The 21125-nt window shown below is 35.0% G+C and overlaps 1 protein-coding gene across 2 annotated transcripts in view; it reads left to right on the forward strand.

The window, feature by feature from the left end:
• The window catches only part of LOC124157746, a 52542-nt gene extending 34701 nt beyond the window's left edge, over positions 1 to 17841 (forward strand). The window contains exons 6-14 of one of the 2 annotated variants that reach the window (XM_046532743.1): positions 242 to 374; positions 6688 to 6753; positions 6864 to 6923; positions 7048 to 7129; positions 8323 to 8478; positions 9694 to 9824; positions 13577 to 13842; positions 13930 to 14034; positions 17216 to 17841. In XM_046532743.1, coding sequence (XP_046388699.1) covers positions 242 to 374; positions 6688 to 6753; positions 6864 to 6923; positions 7048 to 7129; positions 8323 to 8478; positions 9694 to 9824; positions 13577 to 13842; positions 13930 to 14034; positions 17216 to 17348 — 1132 coding nt within the window. In that variant the 3' untranslated portion in view covers positions 17349 to 17841. The remainder of the gene's footprint in view (positions 1 to 241; positions 375 to 6687; positions 6754 to 6863; positions 6924 to 7047; positions 7130 to 8322; positions 8479 to 9693; positions 9825 to 13576; positions 13843 to 13929; positions 14035 to 17215) is intronic. The other variant, XM_046532744.1, reaches the window with a different exon arrangement.
• The last annotated feature ends 3284 nt before the right edge of the window (positions 17842 to 21125 follow it).

Raw genomic sequence — 21125 nt, forward strand, 5'->3', positions numbered from 1 at the left:
CAAATGAAGTTCATACCTTTATCTTTCTCACTCATTGAGACCTCTATATGCCTAAGGCTAGCTAATATTTGCGTATGTCCAACTTTTCACCACAACATTCACTTCAGCTTAGCATTCTGCTTAAAAAAAAATTTCTCCACTTTTTCTGGTAGAAGAAACACTTGTAAATACACTGATGATGCACATCAATATTTACTTATTTCCTCCTTATTTTAGGCTGTATTATATGTTATGCTTTCAGAAGCCTAGGTGAAGTCAATATTGAGCCAAATTCTACCTTCGAGGGCATTATCATCTCATTAGCTGGCGACTTGGGATCATTAGAAGATGGCTCTTGTGATCGAGATGGGGTAACCCATTCTTGCTGCCTGTTGGTAAGAGAAATGCTGTAGCAGTAGGCAGGTTTAAGAGTAGTTTTTCTCTGTGTTCAGTAATGTAATATGTGTCTATAACGTACATAATATGTATTTAAAATACTAGCCGTTTGCATTTTTTTCTATATTTTTTCTAATGGCATGTAAATTTGCACTGCCATATTTTTGTATAAATTAAAGAGTTAATGAAGTGGCATGTAATTTTGCACGTTTAGTAAGGAATTTGAATGTTATTTTGCTAGGGGTTTATTGTTAATTCCACTTTTTTGTAAAATTTTTATCTAAGCCTCTGGAATATACATAGTACTTTCCTCGCTGGAGGCTCTTGAGGGCATCTTGAGTGCACTGCTTCAGTTTTATTTAGATTTCAAAGTTTTAATACTTAGTAGTGTTATTTTTACTGCGTAAGATTTTTTGTTAGCAGGAATATGTGCCAGCAAGTTATTTTGAGCTCTTAAATATTAGTAAATGATTCTTGTTCTTTGGTGTTTGAAGCCCATTATTCGTTATACAAATTGCTGGTGAAAGTGATATTGATAATTGTTCTTATCCAGCTTGTTTAACTTAATATCCTCAAAGAATAATAACAAGGAAATGCATATGTTTGCCAGAAAGGGTTTAGAATGTTTTTCAGAGAGAATAAGATTCACTGGCTGGAGCTGTGCACACTACCATAGACAGAGAAAGCTCTGGTGGAATTTTGGAATGGGTTCTTCATGAACGCTCCATAAAAGGAGCCTAATTATAGAAATTATAGCAGATATACAAGTTATATAAGTTCATAATAGTATTTAATGAAACCTATAAATTTTGAATATTTTTAATAGCGAACCAATTACCATATAAATAATTATACCATATGAATTTTAGTTAATAAATGTAGACGTTTAGAATGTTTCTTAAAGTAATAGTGTGAAATGAAACCTAGTCATCTAAAGTATTTTTAATAGTTTACCAATATGTATTTGTTTAAATAATCTGCTTCCAGAGAGCAGCTGTTTATCGTGATTACTCACATATCAATCAAAACTAATCACTTGTAATCCGGGGTTCTTTAGTTACCAAACAGAGGTTTGTAAATGCTGCTTTCAGTAACTTGGGGGAATTTCTGAGTTCTGTCTACACACATTTCATAAATGTGAGTTGTCATTGAGAAAGAAAAATGAGACCTGATTGGTTGCTTGACAAATCGAGGGACATACATGCTTGGTAAAGAAGAGCTAGTAGATGCACCTCTGTGAAGTGGATGAATGGAAGTGGGTGCTCCATCAAGTATCCTACAGGAAACAGTCATCAGTATCCCTTAGAATGGTTACTCTATAGGAACCATTGACTTTTATGGTTTATGTTAATTTGTTAATGTTCTCTCTTCATGACTATTTGAGAACTTCTGTAATTATGGAGGTAACTAGGTGTGGCAAACAGTTTTCCACTCTGTTCTTGAAAATCTAGTGCTACCATGCACTTTTTTCAAATATTCCCTTGTTAATTACAATTATTATTTAAGTATTCTACTGATTAAGGTAGGTTTTCATGGAGTAGTTATGAAGTACTTTGGTAGTCTACCATCCCTTCAATGACTTCACTCTTCAATTCATGATAAGATCTACTCCCTTTCATTCTATCTAAAAACCCAATTCTCTTCATCTCCCTCATCAACTCAACATTTACCCTCGAATACTGTTTTCAAATTCCACTCCCCACGAAATACTCACTCAATCCATACCCTCTGTCTCATCCATATTCTCATAGAAGTAGTCTGTAACTTCTCTAGAAACCTCTCCTCACTTAAAAAGTCCAGCACTTAGTCATTCCTTCTCCTTTCTCTCCACTTTACTCTCTCCATTCTTCTCCACACCCGCTTCTCAAATGCCTCCAGTCATCTCTCGTCCTCCTTCCTTGGTGTCTGTAAGAGTAAGGCCCGCAACGTGTGTCGCACGTTTTAAAGTGTGGGTTCTTGCCCTTGGTGTCGGGAAGCGAATAATGGCACGCAAATGTTTCAAGTTTGAGCCCAAAGTTTATTTCTATGTAAAATCACAATTTTCAAATGAGTTCAATGAGAAGACATAAAGTAATAATGAACTTGTGGGTCTAGAATGGGCAAAATTTAGGATATTACCAATGACTTGGGAGCTGCTGGTGATGACACGGGTGGATAGTGAGGCGCTTAGGCCACACGAGCCATATGGCCCGTACTTCGCCTCAAACTGGCTGCTATATTGTGACTGAGAGGGGAGTGACCTGTGAATGAGTATGAGTAACTGAGTCAAGTAAGTGTCCCCATTGCATCTCCACCATGCCATTCTATAGGGAAGTGGAATTCAGATGTTTTTGACAAAAAGGAAGGGGAAAAGGAAGGTTAGGCATTCTTGAAAGTGTAAAGGTACAAATCCCAAGGCATAGTTTGACTAAGCAAGCTATTCTAAGACGTCACACAACAACGTATTTTGGAAATGGAAACCTTCCATTTCCAGATCACTAAATGTCCATGTTTTTGCACTGTAAAGCCATACAATCCACATCAGTCTCTTAACTACCTTTTCTTTAAACAGTGTGTAATAACTCTCATATACTCCCTCCAGTTCATGCACACCTTTTTGCTAATGCGATTCTCTTCATGATGTCATTACTGCTGTATCTGTTTTCCTCTAATGTGCTACCCAAATATGTAGTTGAATTGGTCAACCAGCTCAAGTTTTTTCCTGCCTACTTTAACTTGAGTCTCGCAATCCTAACTTGCGATACTTTACCAAACCGTATGCATAGTTAAGTATTGCCTAGTTGTTAAAGTTTTAGGATAGAATTGAGTAGATTTGACAGGTGATTGGATAGTTGGTGCTTCATGTCTATGAACATTATATCATGAATAAAATAAAACCATTTCCCATGCATTGCTCAGCTCTTGTGTTTAGTAATAAACTTAAATATCCCTTTTCATTACCTCAATACTTTACTTTAGTTAGCTATTTTTAAGATAATGATTTTAATGGAATACAACTTGGATTGATTCACTGTCAATTCATTTTAATACAATAATTATACATTCAGACGTGGGCATTCCATCTATTACTGTAAAAACAGCGGTGTTAAAATGTTACCTGTCATTTAAAGTTAGCTATACATGTATTACCATTTTTGGTGTGAATATAGTTAGGAATGCCATTTATGACATATATTTTTTCTCAGATCATGGGGTCGTGTATAAAATTAATGATGAAAATTATTATTCCTCCCTTTGCATAGTAGATTTAATTTACATTAATCAAGTTCATTTGTAATCTAATGTTAATTGTTCAAATTTTTTATTCAAATTATTATTGGCCGAAATTGTGGATTAACCTTTTCTATTTTTTTAATTACTATAGAGAGATGTTCAATTTTTACTGTGTAGCTAATCACAAAAATAATTATGCATTTAGCTCTTAACCTAATCCATGTGATCAGAAAAGGTTGTGATTTTTCGATAGTTAGGAAACGGTCATGGGTTGGTGCCGAAAATTTAGGAAAATTCCTAAATTTTCAGCCCTTCCCAAAACTAGGTTTGATCTCCATCCCCCTTACAGGGGTTAGATGGAAGATGGGACTTTCTAGTCCCAATCTCGCCCAATAAAGACGTATTATTATTATTATTATTACCAAAAATATTTGATCACGTCCACCCCCATACATTAGAATCACCTAAAACCTATTTATCATAACTATTCTCACCCTCAACAACCGCTTTCATCTCTTCCCTTACTTCTAGACGTAGGTGTATTAATGTGTTCAACATAAGAAACAAGTTTAGGATGACACATATTAAAACAGGTTAGGGTTTACTGATTAAAAATTGTATGGAATTTACCAAGTTTTTAATGTATTTCTTTCACCATGAATATAAGTTTCCACAAAACTTTTGAAAAATAAAATACTCATGTTGTATGATAAATTCCAAACATATGTATGCATATTCTGTTATATGTGTATCAAATTCACAGTTATACAATATCAAATAGTACAATTTGCAGTATGCTGATATGCAAAAAAATAATACAAATATAAGATGAAACAAAGAGATATAAACGCAAACCTTGTTTTGTTTAAAGTCAACTTTTTGTTGAACAATCTTGTGTGGTGCACTTATCTTAATCTGTAGCTTTTTTTGGTTGATGTATTTTATAGAGTTTCAATCATGCAATAGCAGAAGAGCTCACCAATTTTAACTGTTTGTTTGAAAGGTCTACTCCTCTTTAACTGCTGGGAAGGATTTTATGCTGGTTCTTAATTTTATATGTAATATTTGGGTTGGGATTTTGGTGATTGAGTAAATAGTGATTATTATGTGATCTCTTTTGATGGTACTTTATTTTTTTGGGTTAGTTAATTTGGTCTTATGGTGCTCAGGATACTTGATCATTTAATACTTATTCCTCAAATGTGGTGATTCAAGCATGCTTGGACTAATAGATAAAACTCTTTTGATCTCTTGTAAAACAAATTCTCTTCAATAATCATTTAGTTTTTATTAGTTGGTGTAATACTCACGAGTAATTTTGCATGGGGATATACCTATTGTACTGGATTGACTTTTTTTTACCTTCATTGCATGATTTTTGGTTTTCTATTTTGCATTTAATATTCATGTAGAGCATAAATGTGATCCTCTCTTGTTCATGAACCCAATATTTTATTGTTATAACAATGTGTGCATTTAATTGGCGATAAAACAGTTTTTTGACTATTGACTTAAAGACCTAATCACAAAATAATTGATGAAATGCAAACTTAGTATTTTTCTCAGTTTTAACTTGACTTTGAGTGGTTTCAATGCCTCATTATTATTTTCAGTCAGACATAGGAATCGGTCAAGGCCAAGTAATAAAATATGAATAATACAAAGATTGCATTTTATTCATTGAACTCGATACAGTTAACTCCTGTCATTTGAATATACGTAATTAATATTTTTATATTTAAGTATAACATAGTATATTGTGTGCTACTTAATATTTTTGTGGAATTTATTTCTGCTATATGTTTTGTCTTTGTAGACTAAATGTAGAACTTGAAAATTGAATCATTTTAATTAGAAGTTACTAATTAAATGTCACCATTTAATTGTGTTTGTAACTCTTTTCTAATAAATGACTGTACAAAAGTGTGTGAACCTCTTCAAATCATCAAGTTCTTTTTTCACTCTTTATCTTGAATCATTATATGCAGTGATAGGCTTGATCATTTCTACTTTGATTTATGAATAATTCTTGAAATCAGCCACTTATTGAATCGTTTGACAACTTGAAGAGTTTTTTGATGCTTGTTATTTATAATAATGTATAGGTAGGTATCCAGAGCAGTCATTATTTGCCAAAATATTGCTTTGGAACAGTATAAATGAGAATTCGTTGTTATAATCAATCAATATATGGCGAATCAAAATAAAATGCATTGCATTTTGCAAATTCCATATTTTCGGTTGTGAATTCAAAATTTCCTGTGGCAATTTTCTTTGTTTTGAGTTCTCTCAAGTTGATCATTAAGCTTGAATTCAACAGTATAATACAATTGTTCTAGGAAAAGTAAAATCAGAATCTAACAGCGTTGAAATAATTTTTAAGACTCCTCTACCATGCAGTTGGATTTTTCTGAAACCATTTTCTTCCCCCTCAGTTCCAGTATCCAGTCACTAGTTGAATCAGTAGTAGTAATCACATTAATAAACAGCAAATTTCATTCTTGCATTTATGTAGATTACTTACCTAAGCTTCCTTAAACCATTTAAGATATTGAAGACAGAAATTTTTTGCATATTTTTGCTGGAGGGAAGAATGTTTCAATATTTTTTGCGTCCTTCATAGGAACTACGTTCTTATATTTGTCATCATTAAACCTTGAGGGATTAAATGGAAGATTTGTATTATCTCTTTTTTGTGGCGGAATTCCTTTATGTATGGGGAAGTTGGTAAATGGCTTGGCCCCTGTTTGTTCTAAATTTTCATTCAGTTATTACCGTAATATTTTTTTTGTTGATACATTAAACATGCCAAGTGAGGGATGTATCTTCAAGCTGTCATGACTTTCAAATAATGTTATGCATCGTGGTCAAAATTAAATTGGAAATGATCTTGTCAAATGATTGTATCTCCAAATCAACCAACTAGTATTTTATCTCCGAAGATGAAACATACGTGTTCTTCATCCTCCTGGTTATATATATATAAGTATTTGAATTTTTTTTATGTCATTGCCTGAAATTCACTTCATGAAAGAGAAAAAATTCAATTCCTTGCATCATATCCGCTTTGAAATATAATTTTGGAAATTGTTTTCGCAGGAAAAAAATAGGATATTATGCCGCCCAGGATCCAACCCAATGGCACCATCATGTTATTATACTGAGGTTAGCATGATATATTAGGATTATGCATGAAAAAAGTAGCGTGCCCTCAATGAGTGGTATGCTTAGGTCAAAAAAATTATACCTTTCTCATAGTTTCTTTTGTCTTTCAGCTACATAAAAAAATACATTGTAAATTCTATGATATGGCTCCAGGAAACTATTGTGTCAGGGTAGGTAGTGCTATTTTATTTTTAACTGTTCTGAAAAATGTTATCTGTTTTATTGTACCACATGACTTTATATACCTAATGTTTTCCTGTAAAACATTTCAATGATGATTTCAATCTCTTATAGATTAAGCTAACTGATGATCGATGTGATCATGGCACAATATGGACTGACGGCAGTACAAATTGCCGTTGGAGCCACCCATTTGGTAATTATCACCATTGTTTAGTGGAAGTGCTTGAAATGTTTTATATGATAAATTCATGTTAAGCACCCAAGAATTCTGATGCCTGTCCCATAAGAAACACAATCACTCAAAGTGTAAGGGGTCAGTTCGTCTCCCTAAGCCACCTAACCCTTTTATGGCTATAATATTTGGGGGGTATCCTAAGAGTTCACCAGAGTTTTGAACCTGGGATCATTCAGTAATTAGCCGAGCTAAATGCTTTACCTGCCACCAGTACGTTCCTCAGTTAAAAATCAAAATATGACTACAAAATGATACGATTTCATAATCAATCAAGTTGGTAGTGAAAGTAATTGGTGAAGAATGGGTGTGGCAATAATTAATTTTCTCTTGGTGTTAATTATTATTCTACAGTATGAATCCGAAGCAGTTAATAGATTTTATGTCATCGTGCTTTTTTATCGTAGCAGCAGAAAGAAATCGCATCCCAACAATGCACTACCTACAAAAAGCTCATCTCCATTGTTAGTTGTCTAAATTTGTGGTCTTCCCATACCCTATGTACAATGAAGTACCTATATTATTAAAGTATCCCACCTGTCCCTAATTGACAAGGGAATGGATAATATTTAACCTGATGCATCTAATGGTTACAAAAAAAATGGCTTTCGAAATCTTTCATACTCTGCTCAGAAATACTCACAAAAATGCTTTCTGTGAAGGGAAGCACTACCTCAGAATACTTCATATCTAAGCTCTGTGAAGAATTACCACTGGCACTTGTGAACACATCACAATAAAAATGAGAGACAAAAACGTATTCTGTGACACACTTTTTGACTGGCGAAGTAGAAAAGCCCCTCTATATGAGCTCATAGTGTTAATTGTTCTCGACAGCGGAGGTGTGGTTCCGAGGCATTGCCAATTCAATGTCAAGTTTACAATTAGAAAACTTTCTGCTACCACGTAGTAAGATTTTTCTGTACGGGACTGTGAGTCTTATGTTACTATTTTCTTTCTCAGTGGCTTTTGATATGTTCATGAATGCTGTCATTATGACTTTTCTTGTAACATTTATATGATCATTGAGCAGAATATAAATTTGATTTTAATCGTTCTTATTGTTAGTGGTACCTTAGGTTTAAAATGAAATACTTCCTAGTGTAGTAAGTAATCTTGAGTTGAGAATACATTTGAATTGTTTTGAATTGCAGTATATACCTATCACCCACCGGACCAGGGAGTTATAACTTTGCCTGTTGCTTCTACTCTAACTGTTTTCTTGATATTTCTGGGAGTAGCTATTGGAGGTATACTCGTTTTTCTACTGTTTTGGCGAAGAACACCCCAAAATACCAACTGGTCACCAGGTAAGATTGCTTGAATGTAGTCCACACCCTGATATCTGTGTGGCTCCGTGCTTAGTTTTGTCTTCATTCTTTTAAATTTTGAATTAATGTAAAGATTTCATTTCCTTGGGATTTATAATTCTCTTAGAAATGATTCTTAACTTCCAATCAATTGGCTGTTGAAAGGTTCCAATGTTTTCTTAGAAAATTCTTTTTGGAACAGAGTAGATCACGTAAGAGAAAAGCAGGGAAGTGAATTGGAGGAGAGGAGTCAAGTGTTGGGAATTCAGGCTCTGATGAAAATTTATGGCATGCTGGATACAATGATGAAGTACAGAATGCCCGATAAATTTGTAAGGGGGTTTAAACTCATTGCTACAAAAGAAGAGTTGGCACTATGGTTAAATTTCTGGATTTGATATTTTGGAATTCAAAATTGGATCTGATAGAGGAAGTTAGAGGAAGGAGTGGTCCCTTTCAATTCAAGAATTTTAATATTTAACTAAATCATATCTTTAACCATACTTTTTCCATTTAAATATCAAAAATCAAACTTACTGTAAACATTTGTATTTATCTAAAACTACCTATGTAGACTTTTAATTAAACAATATGTAAATAATATTGTAGAGTTGACTTCTAAAAAATTTCTGTTTGTGGGGAATGAATTCCTGGGAGGCTTTCTGAAATGGGTTATTTCTACACTTGATGCATAAAAAAGCAAGTGTTGAAAAACTAATGTGGAATGTAATCTAGGTAATTTGAATATTTTAAGCCCTCCTGTGTCAATTGATTCCATTTCATCAGCTGCTAAAATCTTCACGCGTATTTCATGCTTGATTTGGCTACATACCATTGATTTGCATAGTTATTTCTCAGTAAATATTATTTTAATAATCAGCTCTTAAGTAAACAGAATGGGCACTGATTTTAATATAGCTTCATACCCAACACATGACATATGTCACGTGGTGGATGTGGATTATGACTGCTTGATTGCTCTTTTTGCCTGACGTCATGAATTCAACTAAATTTTACTTGTGGTTCCCATCTACACAAGCACTTCTTCAATTCTTATTTTTGGCATTCATCCTATTTTCCAGTGTTATTTTTATTCCTTAATTTTTGGTGATGATTTTTAAATTAGTTTGTAGATTGTTGTTTAGATTTTGTTGATTAGATTGTTGTTGATTTTAATGCTGTATGACTTTTTAATCTTGAAATATTTTTCTGCAGAGTCATCTGAAGATGTTGACAGACCAATGATTGAAGGCTTGAAAGTCCTCCTCCTCTATCCAAGAGACTGCCAAGAGTTCATGAATGTTATGAAGTCTTTCCGGAAGTTTCTTGAAACTTATAATATTGAGGTAAGCTCATTACGTTTTGCATTGATATTTACGTACTTTTGGCTGAAGCGTTTCTCATTGGGTGATGTTTTAAAATGACCTCAACATTTTGAAAGATACCTCATCTGCCATCTTGTAGGCACATTCTGTTTTTTGTGTCAGAATAGGGTAGTTTTTTTCATCAAAGAAAATAAAGAGCATTGATTAGCAAGGCGATTCGTTACCCAACATTAGTGTATTCATAATATACAAATTATTTGGTTTTAGAAATCCCAGTTTAGACAAATGTTAATGGTCAATTTTAACCTCATTTGAAAAAGGCCAGATTGGCGCCCATGCGGTGCCACTCCACTTGGCATCACAGGGACCAAGATTCTATACGAGTGGTCAGGAGTTTTACATCGTCTGAGATTACCAATGCATGCATGTGGCACAGAGCTAAGGGAAACGTTTCTTAATAATCACCTATTAAAACTGCCTTTAGTCGGAAAGTTTTCTTCGTTTGATAAGGTATTAAAAATCCTTATTTAAGCCAAGTGCTACCTGCTAGCAGACTGCATTGTATCGGTGCTCAAAGCCTCGCACCAAGGTGGCCTCACACAATGGCAGCTGGAATCAGAATGACGTCACACGGGCTTTTCCCAGTATTCATACTTGGCCGTCGCGTTTTCACGCGCTTGAAAATTTTCACTTTTCATTTAATCGCTAAAAATAGATATCGTCATTTAAAAATCTAAAAGCGTGAAATATGTATTTCAGGAGTAATAATCTTTCAATTTAAACAATTTAAAAAAAATAGGAAACCACCCTTTCATACTGACTTTTACTTTCTTTCCTTTATGCCCTGCCCTAGGGGGTCACAAGCCATTGGGTTGGCTGGTGTTTCATGGATATTGAATTTCTAGATATTGGATTATTTATCAGTTTTCTCCTCAATTTTAGTGCATTTTTTCTCAGTTCTGTATGTGTGGCATAATTGAAATTTTGTCTTTCTGTTGAAGTTATAGGGATGCAAGCAGATATTGATGGCCTCTCTTGCTTAGTGGTACCACGACAATGTCTTTATCCAATGAATGCGGCCTCTTTCTTGCTTTTTACGGGATCTTCGTACAATCTTTCCATTATATCTTTCTCCCGGAATACAGTAGACTCTCATTATTACGAAGTTCACGGGACCGAAAAACTGGAGGTTCGTAATAACGAAGTTCGTATGAACGTATCTTTTAGGAATCTTTAGTTCATAAAGCAAGGCATCAAGAAGTGTGGTTATCCTGCAGAATGTAACATGGCGTTACAATAGGGTAGTTTCCTTCATCAAAGAAAACGAAATGCATTGATTGCTATTCGTTACCTGCCATTAGGGTTTTCAAAATACACAAATTATTTGGTTTTAGAAATTCGAGTTTAGAGGAATGTTAATGGTCAATTTTATCCTCATTTGAAAAAGGCCAGATTGGCATCCATGCGATGCCACTCCACGTGACGTCACAGGGACCTAGTTTCTATACGAGTAGATAGGAGTTTTACATCGTCTGAGATTACCAATGCATGCATGAGGCACAGAGCTCAGGGAAACATGTCTTAATAATCACTTATTAAAACTGACTGTGGTCAGAAAGTTTCCTTTATTTGATAAGGTATTAATAATCCTTATTTAAGCCAAGCACTACCTGCTAGCAGGGTACTCTGCTACCTGCTAGCAGCCAGCATCGTATCAGTGCTCTAAGCCTTGCCCCAAGGTCACCGCACACGGTGGTGCCGGGAACCAGAATTACGCCATACGGGGTTTTCCCAGCAGTCATACTTAGGCGTCACACGCTTGAAAAATTTTTACTTCTCTTTTAATAGCAAAAAATAGATATCGTGATTTAAAAATCTAAAAGCGTGAAATACGTACTCCAGGAGTAATAATCTTTCGATTTGGGCAAAAAATAATTAGGAAACCACCTTATTGTGAGTGAACTCATTATTATGACGAACTGATCTAGCCAGGCGTGCGACACAGCCGGAGCCAAAAAAAATCGCTGTCCATGGGAAGGAAGAACAGTTGAAACGCTGAACAGTTCCTGACTTCATCTCAGATTAAGTGATACTTTGTTCAGATTATGCCCAAAGTGTGAGTACCTTTACGCCAAACGTTGCATTGGCCAACTCAGAAGGTGCCAAATTTGAAATTTCGGGCATGCTTGAACTTTTCCAATTTTCGTGTTTCTGAAAGTTTGTAAATCTTATATTTGTAAGAAGAGGACTTAGGTACTTTACGTCCAATTTACAAGCGGTAATGAGTGGGTCACCATGATTTCACAGGAATGAAGCTTATCATATGATGTTGCGTGCATACTGAAGTATCTCCTACTTAGGAAAAAAACCATGATTGACGCTCTTGCGCACAGTGCACGAGGAGAACTTAAACATAGCGCAATAGTTATAACGTAGAGTAGTGTAAATCCACCCTTATGCCATTGCTTATTCGTGGAACTTAGTAATAAAGTTCTTTTTGTAGCCGGCGGGACCAGGACTGTGATTCATAATTTCGTAATAATGTTTCTTTTACCATGGATTGGATAGGCCATTTTGTCGGGACCAACAATTTTATTCGTAATAATGAGAACTTCATAATAACATTGTTTGTATTAAGGAGAGTCTACCTTATCAATTTTTGTGGCCAAGTTTCCTTTAGTGAAAATATCAAAATACATCACACACTCAGTGATTCAACCTGAAGGTTGGTTTGTATAGATAAGGGTAGTGCTCATCCCAGACATAGCTGAGGGCATCTGAATATCATACACTCAAGGTAGAAAGGTTTCTTTTCCAGACTACCTCGTGCTTCAAGGATTTTATTTGGGGTTGCCTTTAGGCTTCAAACCTGGGACCCATTGATCAGCAGCCAAGTACTCTACCCATTAGGCTACTACACTAACAAATCGGAATTAATATAGGTCTAATATACATCTTATATTGTGTATAAGGTTTTGGGATTTAATGTTTAGTTTCATTGAATAGGAAAAGTCACACTTTATGCTATACAGTGGAACCTCGTTAAAGCGAGTACGGGCTATAGCGACACCCCCGCTATAACGAGAGATAGCCGATGCACCGTCAATTGACCCTATAATAAGTGTGTTAAAAAATTCGTTTTTACGAGACCCTTTCGGTGTTGGCTCTCGCCATAGCGAGGGTTTCACCGCTGGAAGACTTTCATCAAGACTCTTTAACCTCTGTAATTGCTAGCGATCTGTTAGAAATGAAGTTAATGGAGTGCTCAGTCTCAAATTTATCTGGTAAACTGTCGTTGGATAAATATAATGATTGACGAAACAATGCTTTGCACGATTTTTATTCAGTGCGGCGCTTATAAATTGTTTGAATAGTTAGTCGTTGTTTGAGTAAGGAAATTTAGTGATGCAAAAAAACATCGCATTTCGTATGGATTTATGCTTACGTTTATCGGATAGATGTTTATCTGTCGCCGCACCACTCCTGTTCCTGTATATCTGTTCGCAACAGGTATATTGGCTATTATTTGCTCCACCTCCGGTAAAGCGACAATTTGCTATAGCGAGTGTTTAATAGTGTACCGTGGGGTGTCGTTATATCGAGGTTGCACTGTACATTATTTTTGATAACTTGATTATGGCACAATGTATTCAAACCTTTGTCAGAGAAAATAAAGGTTGGAATGTGCAATTTGAAGTCTACTTTTGTGTATGTGCCTAAAATGCTTTTTTTTCGATGCCAAATGATTTATTTTTTTCCCTTCATTGAAACAGGTGTTTGACTGTCACGCTACTGAGGAGGTTTTGAACAGTCCTTTGTGCTGGATACAGAATGTGATGACATATCCTAAGCTGCGCACAGTTATCGTCAGTAGCCATTGCGCATATCTACAGCAGCAGGCAATCCAGACTGGTTGCAGTACTCCTGCCGAAATTATTTACAAAGACCCTGTCTTCATTGATTCTATTTTCATGTATGGCCTAAAGATAATCATGGAAGATATCTCTGCGGATACTTATTTGAAAAATTATGTTGTTGGGTTAGTATTAAATTAGTGATCATTCATATTTTGCCTTGTTTGATAACAGCATGATATATTTGATACATGCCTTCTTTTTTTCCACAGGTTCAGTGGCTTTTCGAGTGATCAGAAAATTCTGTCACTGCCTACAAGCTTTCGAAGATACTGCATACCTGAGCATTTGCCTAAGTTGCTGATGGATTTGAATTTGTAAGTCCTACATTTAACCTAACCTTTATTGTTACCACATTGTTATTACATTTTTATTGTACTGTTAACTTTAACTCGCATGCATAATGCTCAATTTAAAAGTGATTGTTGATCACCTCATTCATGTCAAGAAGTTAGTTTTCAAGGTGAAAATTTTGAAAGCATCAAATTTATTGTTAAAGTAATGCAGGTATTAAACCCATGTATTATAATCCCATTGAGTATGGACTAATGGAATTCAGCCCTGTATTCCAAAAATTCATGCAATCACGGCTATGTGATATGTGTTGCTCAACTGTGTAGCCTAGTTTTGCTTCTATTTTTGAAGCGTTGAGGCCACTGTGAGGGTATGATTGTGCTGTATTTTTATAGTATTGAAGCACTCTGTCCACTCAAGCCAAAATCCGTAATCCATTTTCACACGGACACTCCTTTTGCTTCATACAGCCACATCGGCATGGTTCTTGAGAGTGTTTTACTCAGTCTTCCAGATCACTATGAGGTTGTTAACTCAGACCTAATATTGCAATTCACTCAAAGAATTCAGTAGGACGAAGTGAAATGAAGATAATATCTTCCCCATTCACCGGTGTGCATGGATTCCCCATGCACCTGTGTGCAACATGCATGTAAATAATCCTGGTGATGAATTACTTTGAAAAATATCAGTTGTTCATGATCAATAAATTAGCACGTATTCCTTGGGAAGGAGCCATGCTGGTATAAGTTTAAAAGGAGAAATGGCTAGAGTTGCCTCCAGATTTGCATAACTTGGTGATGTCATTAGAGTTCTGGTTTTACTTGTTCAGGAAAAAATTTTCACTGCTGCAAGGAATCGTTCATGAGAGTGTCAACTACAACAAACTATGTTAAATCGATGAACAAGGCAGAGGAAAAGCTGAGAAGCTGTGATTTACTCAGAAATAGATCGTGATATGATCAACTTATCAGCAAAAGAGTTGAGGCCATCATTTGTTCACTGCGAGTAGTTCGAGAAGTAGGCAATGATTAAAATATGGGTTTCTTTATGTTTCATACTCTACCACAATGTCATATTTGAAACCTTAGTACCACAATATACAACAATATACATTTGTGAACAAGCCATTGAATCTAATGAAGACTTTGAAATTTTGTTCATTGGCCCTCAGATATAGTCCAAGATTACACATGAGAGCTTGTTTGAATATCTTGGAATGATTTCCAAGTAGGCTTCCGTGGAGATTATGATGACAACAAATGTCCTACAAATGGATAAACGCGGAAGAATACCCAGAAAAACCAGCAGAATTCATCTTGGAATGATTTATAACTAACTTGTGATTGAGGACAGTTAGTGTTATTTTCTTACTGTAAGGGAAAAATTCCTTGGCATATAATCTTTATAATTTGATGCAAATTTATGTTGAATGATTGCACATGTAAGGATGAAATTCACAGTGAAAAAATCATTGATTTGACTGGGATTTGAACCCTAATCTCGCAATTTTTGGTCACTTATGTTTAGAGTTAGACCACCAAGCTATGAGGGGAGGAAACTCTCATAAAGGGGAAATTTCCTAACAGTGTCTTGATATTTAGACTATGCTGTGGAATGGGCAGTAACAACTTGCTTTGTGTAACCTGTGTGCAAGATGCATGTAAAGAATCCTGGTGATGCATTACTTTGAAAAATATCAGTTGTTCATGATCAATAAATTAGGGTGTATTCCTGGGGAAGGAGCTTATTATGAAGTCCTCTTGCTCGTCCCACGTAAACGACACTAATATCAACTAAATTTAAATAAAAATTACAATCTTTTAGCAATTGCCTAATTTAAAAGCTACACTACCACCTCATAAAGTTAATTGCTATTTCATGACCAAAAAAAATATGTACTACATTAGTGGCATTGATTGCGATTCGTTATACACCATTAATGTGTTCATAATATACAAATTGTTTGGTTTTAGAAATCCCAGTTTAGACGAATGTTAATGGATAATTTTAACCTCATTTAAAAAAGGCCAGATTGGCGCCCATTTGATGCCACTCCACGTGACGTCACAGGGGCCTAGTTTCTATACGAGTAGTCAGGAGTTTTACATCAACTGAGATAACCAATGCATGCATGAGGCACAGAGCTCAGGGAAACATCTCTGAATTATAACACATTAAAATTGCCTATGGTCGGAAAATTTCCTTCGTTCGATACAGTATTAATAATCCTTATTTAAGCCAAGCGCTACCTGCTAGCTGGTTACTGTGCTACCTGCTAGCAGCCTGCATCTTAGTTGCGCTTATAGCCTCGCACCAAGGTGGCCTCATACGACGGCAGCCGAAGCCAGAATGATGTCACGCAGGCTTTTTTCATACTTACAATTAGTGGTCGCATTTTCGCACGCTTGAAAATTTTCTCTTTTCATTAAATCGCAAAAAATAGGTATCGTCATTTAAAAATCTTGAAGCATAAAATACGTACTCCATGAGTAATAAACTTTCGATTTAGGCAATAAAAGAGTCCCAGAATACTCCAGACCGCCCATGCAGAGAAACTTATCTAAAATCTCCTTAATTTTCTGTTTCCATAACTCCTTCTTTGTAAGGCCTATCAGTCTAATTTAGATCATGCTTTAGGCACTGAGCAGATATTGTGTTCTTGAATACCTATTTTATTCTTATGTGCCAGTCTAAAGATAGGATTCTGGATTTATGAAATGTTGGCTTCCCATGAACAATTTTAGGCCTTTGTTTCTATCGCACAACACCCATTCCAGGTTAGAATACCTCGCACCTCCCCTGTTATTCACATAGTTGAAAAACACATTTTTTTTCTCTTTGTATGCATCTTAAATCTTCTGCTTTTGAATATTCGAGGCCTAGTGAAGGAATCAGGGGATACTTAAGATTGGTATTTAAACACGATCATTATTTACATGTGCGTTCATTGGCTAATAATATGAAATAACTAACTAGAGCTAACTCCTGAATTTTTTTCTCATTTCATTTGTGTGTGGCCCATAAAACTACGGGATTGTCGGCTTGCTGACGTCTTGGCACACTTGCCATATGTAGTGAACGGGTTGTGGAATTTTTGCCTTATTTACCTCTAAATTTCTGATTATGACTTAAGCCTTAACTTTTTATGATAAAATGGAATCATCTTTTCATTGAAATTAAACTTGTGTATTTCAATTTCAGGGAGCAGTCGGTAGAAAATATTTCAAGTATCAGCTCAAGTGAATGCACAGAATTCCAAAATGACCTGGATGTGCTGGTTAATTACGTAAAGACAAATCCTCATTATCTGGAAGACCTCATACATTTGGTTTAAATTGAAACGGATCTATGCGGCATCATTGTTTTAAATTATGTCATAAATTGTGGATTAATCTATGTGGACTTCTCCTCACATTGTAAATTTGTTGTTGCACTCCTGAGTGAATGAAGAGCGATCGTATGGTATTAGTCTTGTTATTGAAGTATGTTTTTGTATGACAGTATTGTGGTGTTGTGGTAAGATATTTTGTAGGCTTATTAAGCTTTTTAATCTTTTACTTCTGCATTTTTTGCCGATTCCCTTGGATTACCTCTTTTGAAAGTGTGACCATAATGAGATGGTACTGTATTCTTTTGAAGTATTGTGTTTTGAGTTAGCTCATGTGTGTTTTAACTGTTGGAAGTTGTAGCAAACTCATTTGATTTTTCATAGTAAATAGGCTTTTTGCGACTACTATTCTGTGCATTTAAATTAAGGTGATATTATTTGATGTTTTAAGGTGTCTTTACTTATTTTGTGATTCTTTCAAAATAAATGATGAGTATTATTTCTTGCTATTATTTCTTGTATTTTGTGGAGTAAATGTGAGAGGTCTACATGTATGAAAACCCTTTTAATGCTCAGAATTTTTCATTGCCTGTTGACATCAGGCAATCCTGTATCACGACATTCAAGAGGAGCAGTTTGGATAATGATATTTTCATATCATGTAGTTAAAATTTGGGTGATCACTCAACTATGTATAGAGGATTCAATGTATGTTGGCATTATATTGCTTTCTGTGTGGGGTAATTTTGAGTTCGGTTTATAATAATCCTTGCATTTTTTGCTTATATTCTCTTTAATTTAGTTGAAAGTTTCAAATACTTGGGTTATGTTTAGAAAATACCTAATGCATTAGGCTGATTGTTATTTCCCTCAGGAAAAGCATTATGTAATTTCCAACTAAGGTGATGGTAGCCACCCTCTGTGAGGACTTTCAGCTGTGAAATCGAAATTGATCTGAGAAGTGAAGTTTCTGTTTGGAATGAGTGAAGCTTTAGTTTTTCAATGACCATTCCTGTGTGCACATATACCACCATGGTTCTGCCGTATGATTTGCTGTATAAGGGCAATTCCATTTGTGACGGAATTACCTTTAGAGAAAATTATGCAATAGGATATTTTGATTGATTTGTAAAATACAAAAAAATTGTAAAACTTTTAACTGTGCATGATCAAAAAACATTTATGAAGGTGATTTTTATCTACATAAACAAAATTAATTATCGAAATACCTTCTAAACAAGCCCATAATTAAAATGTGACGGAATTACTGCGAGGTCAACCTCCTAAGTGTAATGATTTTAAACATCTTCAAAGCTCTGTGAATCGAAGTATAGTTTGAAAACTTTTAGCAAGGCTGTGAATAATATTTCAAACATTGATTTATTGAAATTCAATCATTTAGCTGTTGATTTCTAAAGATAAAATATTTCCAGCCTAAATTTTTATTTGTGAGAAAAAGTTGACATTTTCATGGAAATGCCCATAAGTTATTCATGTAAGGGGGCACGGTGGAGAGTAATCTTATGGTGAAATCGTATCGTAAGTACAAGTCCAACTTGGTTTTGGTTATTTACTCTTATAATATTGTAGTAAGTGCACCATAACTGTTGTGAAAAATTGTTTCCTTCTCCCTTATTTTCCATTCTTGAGCCATATAAAATTATTAGACTCCATGTAAAAAACATATCACCGATGAGCAATACAATTAGTATTTCAGCAGAACTAGACAAAGTCCCATTCCACACTCTGGGAACGATGGAATATTTGTCAATTTATATTCAGAATTATACAGAAAAACTTGATTGCAATACCAGTAATACTGTTGAAGTGGGATATTGCTCAATATTTGTTGGCAGACAAAGCTCTGCAAATTGCAGGATGGCAGACCAAGAAAGGATAGCATTACCAGTGTGGAATCAGCTGCTCGGTTCTGAAATTTCAGTGGTTAATATAGCTACTGTTTCTGAGGAAAAAAAAGAGGTAGATAAGTCATATTATTTCATGCATGGAGTAATTTCCTAAGCAAAACCTGGTCTTCTTGTATCTCTAATTTTGTTTTGTTTTGCTAAAGTCCTTGGCTGTTTTTTTTTTAATTTTGTTGGTTAAACTCAAGGAGTTGTATCTGTAAATGCTATTTGAATGCCAGTGTATAAGCACTTCACAGGTGCCATGGTTACTACCTTGAGTGTTAGGTACCTTCTTAGAAGTTTTTTTTTTCAATATTTGTTCTTTCAGTAGGGCAGGAGTGTCCTGCAAAATTTTCATCATTAGCGTTATTATTATTGGTTCCTATATGAGGAACTTCTGAAGCTGCATTCACAAGTGCCAACAGTGATATCCAGAAAATTTTCTAGTGTAAGTGAACAACATTCCGCACCTCCCTCAACCTGTGTAATCTCCTTGTTTGATTAATACTGAACATTGAACTGAGCGCTTAGGCACCCCATTTTTCTTCGCACTACAGGGCTGCAGACTTGGCCTAGCGCTAAAACCGGCCCTGATGATATCTTTAGCAACTGGAAAGGTTGTTGAAATTCAATCAACAGTATAATGACTTCAATGATGAAGTTTCTATGGATTATGCGATTCTAATATACTGTATCGCTTGTGCAGGGAAGATAGCATCATTATTGGTGCATTCTTCCTCTTCCTTACTGTGTTCAGTGGCTTTAAAAATTTCCTATTTTATATCATTGTTTTTATTTGGCATGATATTTTCTTTATTTGGTAGGATCATTTTTCATATGATTCCACTCGCAGTTATCTGCTTCATCCATGCCTCGCTGCCAATATATCAAAACTATCATGTATTTGAAATCATATGTGATATACCTAATATGAGCTACAGTTTCGCTATAGCGGATGTCTTAGGCTTAACCACCCTCTTTACATTTTGGGAATAGTTAATTTTAAACCATCTTTCCTCATTTCTATCTTAATAAATTGAAAATGGGAACATTTATGTTTCATGTTAATGAATAAATAAACTATTAAAATTAAAGCAATGGTAAAGACAGCATTGAGTGTTTGTCTAAATAAAATATGCGTAATAGCAAAGCTTTTTGTATTACGTATTTGGTGCCTGAAAATTTTAGACCAAGCCCAATAATGTATATGGTATAATATGGTCTCCAAAACTCCAGTTCGCTGGCGTTTCTCATATCATAATTTACATATTGGTTAAAATAATCTTCATCGTGTTCTTTACATTTGTATATTTTCAAATTTCCCTCTTCATTTATACTTTTAATACTGGCTAATAGATGCCAGCAGCTGTTTCGTTTCGCTCTCCGGAGTCAGCCGATTCAACTGTCTCGCGGCGTTTCCTACAGATGGCAGTTGCATTCAAGAAACCACACGAAGAGCTGGTATGCGAAGTTTTCTGTGATTGATGTTGCTTTTTTAGAGTAGTTAATTTTTGTTACTTAACTTCAGCGCTTTCCTTATAATTTCTTTAGTCATACAAATACTTTAACTCCGCTGAGTCATTGCTGATGATCTTGTTGTGATAGAATATTCAACTTCGAAGCTCTAGCAGACGACGCGATATAGTTTTAGAAGTTACGGACGTTTGATGGCTTTACGATCCATTTACGAAATTATTAGTTTTGAATGGTGATTTAATGATCTACTTTTATAACGTGAGTGCGATGATTCTTTCGTATGTTTTTATGTGACATTTGCAGAAAACTTGAGTGTCGAGCAAAATCACTATGGGTACATTCCTATACTGATTCGCCAATTTTAACGAGGAATTTCAGTATTCCTTTAGGATGAAGGCAC

Source organism: Ischnura elegans, chromosome 4, assembly GCF_921293095.1.
Source record: "Ischnura elegans chromosome 4, ioIscEleg1.1, whole genome shotgun sequence".
Lineage (NCBI taxonomy): Eukaryota > Metazoa > Arthropoda > Insecta > Odonata > Coenagrionidae > Ischnura > Ischnura elegans.